The sequence below is a fragment of the Thermobia domestica genome, chromosome 15 (genome assembly GCF_964235325.1).
Source record: "Thermobia domestica chromosome 15, izTheDome1.hap1.1, whole genome shotgun sequence".
NCBI lineage: Eukaryota > Metazoa > Arthropoda > Insecta > Zygentoma > Lepismatidae > Thermobia > Thermobia domestica.
In genome coordinates, this window is record NC_137468.1 from 157589098 (window position 1) to 157601986 (window position 12889).

A 12889-nucleotide genomic window follows, 5' to 3' on the forward strand; every position below is an offset into this window, starting at 1 on the left:
TAAATTGACTTCAATGAAAACACACATATTTTATAGTTTCTATACATATTAAATTACACACATGGGTGCTTTTAATTGTTTCTTTTTACTTATTTCAGCCCGTGTTGCTTCGTACTCAGCTGGGCCATCTAGTGATAATCGTCTGATTCCACGACGATGCAATTCCCGTGAATCAAATGGAACTCAAAATAAATCGTGGTCTGGCAGTTCTTCAGCCAAAGGTAAGTTGACTTCAATGAAAACACACATATTTTATAGTTTCTATACATATTAAATTACACACATGGGTGCTTTTAATTGTTTCTTTTTACTTATTTCAGCCCGTGTTGCTTCGTACTCAGCTGGGGCATCTAGTTATAATCCTCTGATTCCACGACGATGCAATTCCCGTGAATCAAATGGAACTCGAAATAAATCGTGGTCTGGCAGTTCTTCGGCCAAAGGTAAATTGACTTCAATGAAAACACACATGTTTTATAGTTTCTATACATATTAAATTACACACATGGGTGCTTTTAATTGTTTATTTTACTTATTTCAGCCCGTGTTGCTTCGTACTCAGCTGGGCCATCTAGTGATAATCCTCTGATTCCACGACGATGCAACTCCCGCGAATCAAATGGAACTCAAAATAAATCGTGGTCTGGTAGTTCTTCAGTCAAAGGTAAATTGACTTCAGTGAAAACACACATATTTTATAGTTTGTATACATATTAAATTACACACATGGGTGTTTTTAATTGTTTCTTTTTACTTACTATAGCTCCTTTGCGTTCCTTTTTAGCTGAGCAATCCAATAGACAAGTTCGCCCAGTTGCATTTAGAAACCACTTACGAGAAAGTAGTGGGAGCAGATCTAGATCCAGACCTAGAATTGTTTTACAAGGTAAATTGATTTTAATCGAATTAGAGATAATTAATAACTCGTACGTTTCAAATTATTATTATGATCATAATGATCTTTTATTCAATTATACATCCGTTAAGAGTTTAGGTTTTAAGCTGTAGAAGTAAAGTGAGAATGATTTATCTGAGGGAATACTTAATTGCTGAAATTCATGTCTGTAAAATGGTGTTGTAATTAGTCAGTTCTATATATACCGGGTGCGTCATTTATAATGTCAAACCTTGATGACGGAGAAACAAGAAAAGAGAGAGAAGCGATACTTTGCACGAAGCAGCTATTCCAATTGGTATATTGGTAGACGTATTATTTGATATCACCGGATGAACAGTGTTGCCAACCCAATATAAAGTTATGATTTTTAAAATAGAACGACTTAAATTGCATTTCATAATTGAATTCAACACTAAAAGGAAGACGAAAGATATGCCACCCGCAGGTCAGTGTGGCAAACTTCTTGAGAAATAACTTTAAATTGACACCAAGTTTAGACGGGTCCGTTAAGCAGTGTTGACATAACAGAAAAGACAAAATCGAGTTTGGGTATGGTGCAATAACTCGAAAAATGCCATAAGTACATTACGGTTTAAAATTTATAGGACAAGTTGATATGTTATCAGAAGCATTCTGACGTTTATTTGAAGTCAATAAGTCAAGTACTTACCGAGATATTCGGAATTTTGTAAAAGCTGAGAATTTTGCGCTGTAGAAGTTGGTAAAGCTGTCTCAATTCCCACTTTTTCCCTCAACGTTGAGGAATTCGTAAAGAAGTGGTTGAAACAAAATATAAACTTTAATAAACACACATACGATGAAAAAGAAACTTTTTTCAGTACTTGAAATGACTAATTAAGCGTAATTTACTGGATATGAAAAAAACGTAAGAAATTAATAGGACTTCATATGACAAGATAATACAAAGACGTAGAAGACATGTAGGTACTTAGTAGCTACTTTCGCACGATGAAAATATTTATCCTCTTATAAGTTTGGTACACCAATATCAAAACAATCCAATACTCACTGTATACATTACCAGCATGTTACCAATTCCTGTTAACAGATACATGGAAAAAGTATTCAGCATGTCAGGTGTCACACATTATTAAAAAAAAAGTACAAAAGAATATTCCACTTAAAAATGAGAGGGTAGAAAAGTGAATACCTTGAAAAACAGTACATGTACTCATAAAAGAGCACGTCTGGTAACCCTACATATCAGTATGTGCAAATCTTTCAAACATATGATACATACCCTCGTAGCTCAATCCAGATTTGTATAGCAAAGCAGCTTGACCCGTCGTATCGTTTAGTGGTGCAAATGTTAAAAATGGTTACCGTTCACTTCAATGCACTTTTCAAGTCCTAAAACTCAACTGAGTATCAGCCAATGTTCGAGGAGAAATCCTTGCACACGCACGACTAATTCGCATTCGCATATTTACTGGTGTTGTGGGGAGTTCTCGATAACATTCATCTTTGAGAACACCCCACAGAGAGAAGTCTAGAGGTGACAAATCTGGCGAACGAGCAGGCCACGAAACAGGGCCACTACGTCCAATCCACCGATTGGGGAACTTCCTGTTTAGAATGGAGCGTGCTTCATGAAAATTATGAGCCGGGTAGCCATCATGTTGATACCACATACGTAGGCGTGTTTGCAATGGTATCGCTTCTATCAATTCAGATAATATTCCATTCAGGAAGTCTCTGTACTTGACTCCGTTCCATGTACCATCTATGAAATGCGGTCCTATTAATTAGTCACCAATAATTCCGCACCAAACATTGACACTCCATGGGCGCTGATGTTCCACCATCCGTAGCCAGTAGGGATTTTCTATGGACCAATAATGCAAATTATGCCTATTAACTCGCCCATGGTTTGTAAACGTTGCTTCATCGGAGAACAGGACACGTGAAAAGAACGTGGGATCATTTTGTATTTGGTGTAGTGCCCACTCACAAAAGTTGACGCGATTTTGAAAGTCGTCCCCATGCAGCTCTTGATGCAATGATACATGAAATGGGTGGAATTTAAAGCGATGCAGTATGCGCAAAACACTATTTTCCGATATTGCAGCACCTCGTGCAATTTCGCGTGAACTAATATGGGGATTTGCAGCCACTGCCGCTAACACATCAATCTCGGCATCTTCATTTGTTACAGTCCTTCGTCGTTGCTTCAGTTTTGGGTGCACACTCCCTGTTTCCGAAAACGTTTTCACTATTCGATAAAAAGCATTCAAACTAGGTTGTTCCCTGTTTGGATACCGATTTGCATACAATGTTCGAGCATTGCTAGCATTTTTCTGTGTCTCCCCGTAAATGAAGATGATATCAATTTTTTCTGCTATTGTAAAACGGGCCATTTTACACCTGCAGCATAAGCAATGACACAAGACAATTCACTTCAACACAGAACTAGATGCAACACTTACAACTCCCACCATACCAATCCTATTCAATTGAATGTACACAGCGAGTATTGGATTGTTTTGATATTGGTGTCCCAAACTTATAGTGGAATAAATATTTTCATCGTGCGAAAGTAGCTACTAAGTACCTACATGTCTTCTACGTCTTTGTATTATCTTGTCATATGAAGTCCTATTACTTTCTTACGTTTTTTTCATATCCAGTAAATTACGCTTAATTAGTCATTTCAAGTACTGAAAAGAAGTTTCTTTTTCATCGTATGTGTGTTTATTAAAGTTTATATTTTTTTCAACCACTTCTTTACGAATTCCTCAACGTTGAGGGAAAAAGTGGGAATTGAGACAGCGTTACCAACTTCTACAGCGCAAAATTCTCAGCTTTTACAAAATTCCGAATATCTCGGTAAGTACTTGACTTATCGACTTCAAATAAACGTCAGAATGCTTCTTATGACATATCAACTTGTCCTATAAATTTTAAACCGTAATGTACTTATGGCCTTTTTCGAGTTATTGCACCATATCCAAACTCGACTTTGTCTTTTCTGTTATGTCAACACTGTTTAACGAACCCATCTAAACTTGGTGTCAATTTAAACCGTTCTGGTCAATATTTAAATTATTGTGCAAAACTAGTGTATATCTCACTCCCTGTGTGTGCAAAAGGCGTTTAAACGTGACACATATTTAACGTTATTTTTCGAGAAGTTTGCAACACTGACCTGCGGGTGGTATATCTTTCGTCTTCCTTTTTAGTGTTGAATTCAATCATGAAATACAATTTACGTCGTTCCATTTAAAAAATCATAACTTTATATTGGGTTGGCAACACTGTTCGTCCGGTGATGTCAAATAATACGTCTATCAATGTGCCCCTTTGTATAGTTGCTTCGTGCAAAGTTTCGCTTCTCTCTCTCTTGTGGTTTCTCCGTCATCAAGGTTTGACATAAATGACGCACCCGGTATAGTTCTTTAGAAATCTCTAGTCTGAACATTTTGTTTCTTTTTACTTGTGTTTTTCAATTTTAAAGACACTTTTTGAATCAGTGGGAAGAAAGTAGACTACTTTCACCATGTTTTGCTGTCTGTTTCATGCCTCACACATATAGGCAAATGAACTGTAAAGGTAACCAAGAAAGTTCTGTTGCTTTTTCACTCACCAACTACGAACATCTATATGGCACTTAAGATGTAATTGGAAGATTAAAAATACTCTCCATCAGCATTGACGATGTTCTGCAAACGTTGCGGAAGACCATGGATTCCATCGCGGTAGAATTTGGTCGGCCTTGAAGCGAAGAATGTATCAAGTGCATTTTGCACCTCTGCTAAGGATTTGAACTGGCGTCCTCTAAGATGATTTTCCAAGTAATGGAACATGTGATAATTTGACGGTGCAATATCCAGGGAGTATGACGAATTCAATAGGGTTTCCCATCCAAAACTTAGAATGGTATCCTGGCTCACGTGGGGCTTACCATTGTCCTATAACAGTTAGATTTATTTGAGATTCAGATATGCTGACTCCAGAGTTTTAAATTTTTCTTGAACGTGGCTCAACGGCTGACAGTACACAGTTTCATTGATGCTCTGATCAGCTGGTAGCAGTTCCTGACGCACGATGTCGTGAACAGTCCACCAAACACACAGGATGACCTTCTTCTGGTGCAGTGCTGGTTTCGACTGTTTTGAAACCGGTTCATGGGATGTTAACCAATGATGACGATGCCGTAGAGCTTCGTACAGGATCCACTTCTCATCACATGTCAACATCCTGTATAGATATGGCGCCTTCCTCAGACGAGACAGCAAAGAAATACAGGTGGCTGCTCGTGTTGCCTTCTGGGCCGGAGTCAAATCATGTGGAACCCATCGACCCAGCTTGTAGTGCTTCTCAAGTTGATGAAAGTGCTGCCGAATGGTTTCTCCACACACACTGAATTGTAGTCCCAGTTCCTCACATGTCTGGCCACTGTTCACATCAATTGCTGTCTGAAGATCTTCATTTTGTACATGTGTTGTTCTTCCGGCACGTGGTGCGTATTCGATTGTTTCATCCCATTCGTCACCGTTCTTAAACTTGTTAAACCACCGCTGCACTGTCCGCGTAGTCACGACGCCCTCATCAAAAGCCTTTCATATTGTCCGACCCACTGCAGGGGCGTTTGAACCCAATTTGAACTCGTACAGCATACACGCCCTTATGACACTCTGTGGAGGTCCCATGTTCACTTTGTCCTTACGCAAGTTCACGGTGTAACTGAACTGCTACAACCAGATAGTATGTTGGATATATCCACACCAACAACTGACCTTCGCCTTAACTCCATTCGCATTTAACTCACGGTATGAGGGCCAATAGAACACAGACCTCCACAAAAGCGACAGAACTTTCTTGGTTACCTTTATAGAATATGCTTTAGGGTGATCAAAGTGTAAGATTTACTGAACTAATCAGGGTTACGGGCAGGCCTGCAGCCTGGTAATCCTTAGGACTATGCTCTGGATAATTTTCCTTGCAGTGGCATTTAATTGAACTTTGGTCCAAAAGGCATGGTAACAACTCTTTTAAATTTAGTCCTGGAAATAAGCTTTGTAGACAGGAATATTTTAGTAATCAGATAGATTAGATTAAACATGGTATAATTTCTATTTCACATTATTTCACGTCTTTTTTTTTTTTTTTTAATACAAATAACATTTGACTGTTTACCTTTGTTTACATTGAATGTGAATGCGAATGACGGTGTTGGATGTCATGACTTTATCAAATATTACCTTATAGTCTCCACGGAGAAAAGCATTGATAGCAGGGAAGTTTCTTCCAAAATCTTTTACAGGTATAAAACTTTATTCTTTCCCAATGTTTTCGAATCCAAGAAGACAAAGCACTTGTTTTAGCACAGTAAACTCTCGATCATCCTCAGGCGGATCATTCGCTTTTATCCTTCTCTTTTCTTCTTTTTCTGCAATGATGCATCCATTTGTGTAAATATACTTTAAGAAATTTCAATTACAAATCAAGAAAAATGTTTTAACACACACACACACACACACACACACACACATGCAAAAAAAAAAAAAAAATAGTTGACCTTTTTGACAAGAATCGGTAAACTATCAAACTTGTATGCACATACAATCATTGTTTATTAAGCCATAATTGGTAAGTGTAAGCTCTCGTACCGCAAATAAAATTGTTAAAAGGCATTTTTATTTTGATTTATGCCCTTTTTGCCATTTTGCTTATTATCTGCAGTTACCTCACACACCCAATTCCGCATGTAATCGTGAGTCTATGTCTTGAGCGTCTTCGGTACTTATTTTAGTATTTATTTGTTGTATATATATAATTCCTAACGAAATGCTGCTCTTTGAGAATGTAGTCCTTCCTACGGAATCGCTTCTTGATATGTACCATTACAGTTGAAAGTAATGGCAACTTTTTTTTTTACATACCCTGTACCTAGTAATTTTTTTTTAAATTCAATTTCGGTTTAGTTACACAATTTATTTACTCTCTTTACTTCGAATTAAATATAATGAACCCAAAGGTTTCGTTAGTAACCATATTCCCACTGTATAATATATTTATTTATATTTTGATTAAGTGTAAATCCCATTTCCGGATATATAATTTGAATAGTTACAAGGTTTACCATTCTGACGTCATACCGAAACATAGTTCCGTTATTGGATATAAATTTCCTTAATTTCAGACCAATGTAGAATTTAGTCAGGTACCTAATCTTTTCCCTCACCCCCTCTCACTAGTCCATAATCACTTTCAGACCCGGTCATAACTGGATTTACCAAATTTCTATTTGCTTTGTAAATTTCCGCGGCTGAAGTTGTCGTTCTGATTGGAGGATTTCTCCTACCTCTGGCTTTTTCGGCGCAATGTTATCAGAACAATCGAAGACACCTTACGAAGCGCAACTTATATTTTCGCCTACATATCTACGGTAAAAGTACTAGGATTTCAATAGAATTCAGGTAAAAAAATCTGATTTAATTTCATAATTGAACAGTGAAGGCTGTGTAGGAGCCCCAAGAACAGTGAAAAAATCTACTTTTTGTGTAAAGAAACAATAAGATAGTGAAGCATCCAGTTCTGTTTACTAGGAAGCCATGTTTGTTGCCTATCGAGAATAGACAACAGTGGAAGAGTGACTTTACTTTTTTTTATTTAAAACTCAATTAGGGATTAGGGAAATTACGACCTATTTAGTGCATGTTGTTCGTGTATTAAGTAAAAGTGATTTTCTGTTATTTATTCAGTAATCGCATGTACGTAGTAGGTTTGATAGTTGTAAAGTAAATAATCAGAATGGCAGCTTAAGTTAGCTTAAAAGGGCTCCTATCCCCTTTTCCAAATTGAACCGGTTCTAGCGGGGGAATGGGTTAGTTATTGTTTGTCTTAGGGCCTTTTCCCCTTTCAGGGGAAGGGTCCCTCCATAAACCTCGTTAAGGTGCCCCCAGGGCATCAATTTTTGGCAATCATTATGTAAACAATTGGTCAGGTCAATTGGACCTAGTGTTACCTTTCTCATTTTTGACCCTCTTTAAATTAAATAGAGCCGACTGTATATATCGACGAGGGAGTAATGTATTTTAAATCTAATTTGTTAGGTTATTTTCGTCAACATGCATGTAACTAAATGGTGCATGTTTAGTTTAGTTAGCTGTCTTTATGTATAGTACTAACAGTGGTGTATGTAGTTAGTAGTTTGTGTGAGCGTGTGAATTTTCGATTAGGACAGTGTATAAATATGCTTTAATTTAGTACCATTTTACTAACATAAATAAACCAGAGTAAATATTAAATTTCTGATTAATGAGTACAAGTATACATTTCAGTACACGGTAAATTATGCCTCCACTACAGCGCCATAGCGTCAGTTTTCGGTAGTCAATTGTTTGTTGACAGTACAACATCGCCTGACTTAGTGATCTGGATAGTTTGATTTTAGACATTTATTCTCAAATTACTTCCCGTGGACATGGTTTTCGGTTCGGATGAGTATACCTTCATATAAAATAGCATGAGATCTTACTGTACTGAAAATTTCAGCTTGCTAGGTCCAGTAGTAATTGAAATATCAGCTGAAATAAAGAACACCTATTTTTCTTAATAGAAGTAAAGCCCATATGCTGTTACTGTTCGTTTAAAAATGTAGTATTAAATTCTCCTTTCCCGTGGCTGTAGAAAATTCCATTGTTGCTTAGTTTTATCAGCAAATAGATTAATCGTTGACAATTTAACTTTCCGTAAATACATGTATGATTTTTTTTTTTTAACCTGCGAAGTAAATACAATTTGGGTACTTCGAAATAAAGAGTACGTGGTTCGATGAATGTGATCGTGTGGAGGTTTGAGCGTGATAGATTGTGATAGTTATATATATATATCTTTGTTACTGTGTAATATAAATATGTGTATGGCCTGCGTGTAAAATGTATGAAATAGGGTGTCTATAAAATATTACTTCGCGCGAAAATTAGTAGATAATGAAGGAATGTAATGATATGTTAATAATATGATATATAATATGAATGAGTTGATGACCCCTATATTTAAATGGATAGGCCTAGTGAATTTTATATAGTGAAAATACGAATAGGTTTACGAAAAAAAAAAAAAATCTCTCGCGTTTTGACTTCTACACCGGTGCATTCATCCAACCAAGTTTGCTACTTGGATAGTAAATTATAGTTGGAAATTGTGTGTTACTTTGCATTTATGTACATCTTAACACCAGCCCCAGATCTTAAGCCTTTCAATTGATAGGGTAGCATCATGTGGGAATTACTTCTAAAGAATGACAGAAATGATAATTAAGAACACCAACTGTTATATCCTGTGATCATCGAAAAGTACAGGTTTCGGTCATTTGTACCTTTAACATTCATAGCCTCTCCGAGATTTTTTTTTTTAAATTGTTGCTTACCTTATTTATTTATTGTGCAGTGTTCATATAACTCAGTTCGGACTATCCGATTAAATTAACTGCTACTAAATTAATATTTATGTCAATTCCGTACCCGGGCATCGACTTCTCCCCCCTTAAGTACTTTCGTTTTCTTTTCTTAGTTTCCAAACGAGATAGTGATGGAAATTAATCAATGCCTCAGAATTTAGCGCATTCTGCGAAGGGGAGCTATCGGTGAGGTTTGGCCATAGAAATCACCGATCCAAAATTCAGTTTATTTAATTTTTTTATTATTTTGGCAAATCATTAATTAGGGATATCTTAACTTTGACTCTAGTTTCATTACTGTCCTAGAACCTTCTTAGTTCTTCTGATGGGTCGAATATTTTTTTTTGTCTTACTTAGAGATTTCAAAATTGGGGACGCAGTTATTTGGCCCCTTCCCCCTCTTCTTTTATCCTGCTGGTCTGGGCCGGATACGGGGATCGGATTTCAATCTTACAAGCAAATTCTTGTGGGGTTGGGATCTGATGGACACAGACTTGCATCCTTGGCAGCAGGGACTCCCTCCTAGTTTACGTATTTAAGTGAACTACCCTTTTTCGGCATATGTGAATATTTTTGGCTATGAGTTGTTATATATTTAAATTCGATCACTCTTCTGTGTAGTGAGTAGGACTTGAATCTTTCTCCTTTTGATGGCGCCGCTTTCTCTCTCTTGTCTCATTCTTCCTTCTTACTTCGAGATTTTTTTTTTAAATTTTCAACCTCCCCCCCCGGTTTCTGAAACTCATGAAAACGTACAATATTCATATAACTTATTTCGATCGTATGTATTAACTGAGACATCGAGGGATGCAATTCGTGGAGGTATTGCAGCACAACTCAGGACCATTTTCGTGATATTAAATCCACCACGGGAGAAATTGACGGGAAGGTACACTATGCTTTTAGATTCCTAGGGACTTTTGTTGTTCAGTGATCGTACAGATTATACTCATTGACAACTGATTTCTGGTTTTATTTCTATTGATTGGTCATATAGTGTGTATGTATTAGTAGTCTGGGCCCACTAGTTTCGAATAACATTGATTTTTTTTTATACATCTATATATATGTATTTACATAGTTTTAAAAGTTACGTGCCTGCTCTATTTGTTGCATTTTCCACCTCTTATGTCATTAAATAACACCAACTATTTTTTTTTATATACGCGGATCTTTAGTAAATTGAAAATGATTATTGATTATCGGGTATATATATATAAAATACAATGTTGCAACCTTATGAAGAAAAAGCGAATTTTGATAGTCAGGGTTAATTTTTTGTTTTGTCCTTGAGCCAAATAAATATAAATATTTATAAAATGTGAATACTTGTCGAATATGAACGGTTATGTAGAATTTAAACGTCGACGAAATATTAAGATAGATATTAAAGTGAAATTTATTGTATTGAGTAATATGAATATATATATATATATATATATATATATATATATATATATATATATATATATATATATATATACGCAAGTATGTATGTAATGGGCTCGGTATTTACCCTGATCTTGTTAGGTTGCCATAGGTTTTTGACACCCGGTATTAACCAACTATTTGTGATATATAGTATTACCGCGTAAATTGTCATAAATTACTTTTGGTTGAGTTGTTATTAATTTTTGTAACTATTAAAGTGGAATATAATGTTAAATACTGCATGTGAATAAGACAAGTAGCGGGTCGTAAGATAAATAAGATTAACCCTAATCCTTACCCAAATTTACTTTGCGAGTGAAATTAGCAACCTACGAAACAGTGCGCCCCTCCAACGAATCTTCCCATCAGTGAACCATGAAACAAATTCTCCCCCTACGATCTGAAACTTAACTATTCAGTACCTAGAATCTTTTGACTACAAGATCTATACTAGGAAAAAATTAGTGATTTTAAATTCAACGAACTGAAATCTGTTTAATAATTTAATGTGAATACCGGAATATGGAAATATGTTCCCGATATCTGTGACTGGATTTGATAATTTTTTCTTTAATATTGATAGACTTTGAAATTTTAGATCAAGTGCGTCGAGTGACGAAATGAGAAATATAAATATATATGTGATATGAAGCAATTATTTGTCTATAGTTGAAACAAAAACAAGTAAATACTCTCATGGACACAAACCACAGTGCGTAAAGAGAGTTGAAAGGAGCTATTATCGACTTGAGAACCAAGACTCGTAAAATTGTCGATATGTCTCCTATTGAGACAAAGACTCAATAAAATATTACTAAAGTTTTTTTTTTTTTAGAATGATTAACCAATTATTTTTTTTTATTTCTTCTTCTTTCTTGTCTCGTCTTTGCTCTAGTTTTTTTTTAGTAATTCAACTTTTAATATACATATGTATATATAGAAAGAAAAATGTGTTATTTGATCTTGGTGCAAGTAGCGAATTTCTGTGCATGTTTATGAAACATTCTTTTCATGTATTAAATTGTTTTTGTTATGTCAAACTAAATCTTCTTTTATTGAAATGTAATAAATGTTTATAGAAATGTAGTTAGGTTAGTTTAATTCGACTAAATACAACCCGAAGTATACATTGTCCTATATGAATGTGTGTGTGAGTGAAATGTAGGTTTAATATTAAGTGCACCAATTATCTTGTCATATATGTGTGACTTATTATAGTTATTGGTAGTTATCAATTGAACTCATTGAATGTTAATACTAACTTAAGTTGGCTCTATGAAGGAAGTAAAAAGGGACTGAAGTAGCCTGAACGAATGATCATCATGAGAGAACTGTGAAAGTCAAAATCTTCGACAAATATGTGATACTCCGATATTTTTTTTCTGTGGTCGATTCTAACATGCCATCAACTTCGTCGTTTATTTTTCAAATATTGGATATTAGTCTAGAACTTCTGTAAAATATTGAATAAACGGTAAAATGAAACTTTCTCATCTATCTCCGAGCTAGATTGGGATAATTCAGTAGTTGGGGTTAAATAGATCTAGGTCTGGGATGTATGAGTTAACATGTGTCTACCTGTGATCACCTTAATACCAAACATTCACCCAATAGCTATTGGAAATGATCCCAATTCGATAATTATTCACTTTCCCTTTACCATATTTCTCAAAATATCCAGTAATAGTTTCCTCTTTATCACCTTCTTACTTTACCTCTTTCCTCTTCTATCTTCCTTTTCCTTTCTTCATCTTCTTCTTCTTCTATATTTAATAAAACTGAAAAGGGGGTCGTGACTGGGAATTCTATATGTAATAAACACGGTCATGTATTTATCTTATTTTATTTCCTTTAGAAGTCCGATAAAAAGTTTTCTCGTTTCGATCGAACCTAGTATGTTCGAAATTAAGAAATGGATATTATATTCCGATACAATTAGGTATAAGCTAATAGCTTCATGAACATCACCACCAGGGGTGAAGGATTCCCACTCACGACTTAATTTGTGCATCACATTTGTTGCAATTTTTTTTTCTCCCCTTTCAGGGTTTTAGATTGGAAAACGTGACAGGATTCGTTGTTATGGAAACGATGGTTTCTATGGCAACGGCCCCTTTTTCAGTTTTAGAGTGGCG

At 35.6% G+C, this 12889-nt stretch overlaps 1 protein-coding gene across 1 annotated transcript in view; it reads left to right on the forward strand.

The window, feature by feature from the left end:
* Window positions 1–12889, forward strand: part of LOC145671681 (uncharacterized) — a 50758-nt gene that overhangs the window by 1049 nt on the left and 36820 nt on the right. Inside the window, exons 6-9 of the mRNA XM_081740881.1 lie at window positions 99–221; window positions 321–443; window positions 542–664; window positions 785–886. Of these exons, the coding sequence (XP_081597007.1) occupies window positions 99–221; window positions 321–443; window positions 542–664; window positions 785–886 (471 nt within the window). The remainder of the gene's footprint in view (window positions 1–98; window positions 222–320; window positions 444–541; window positions 665–784; window positions 887–12889) is intronic.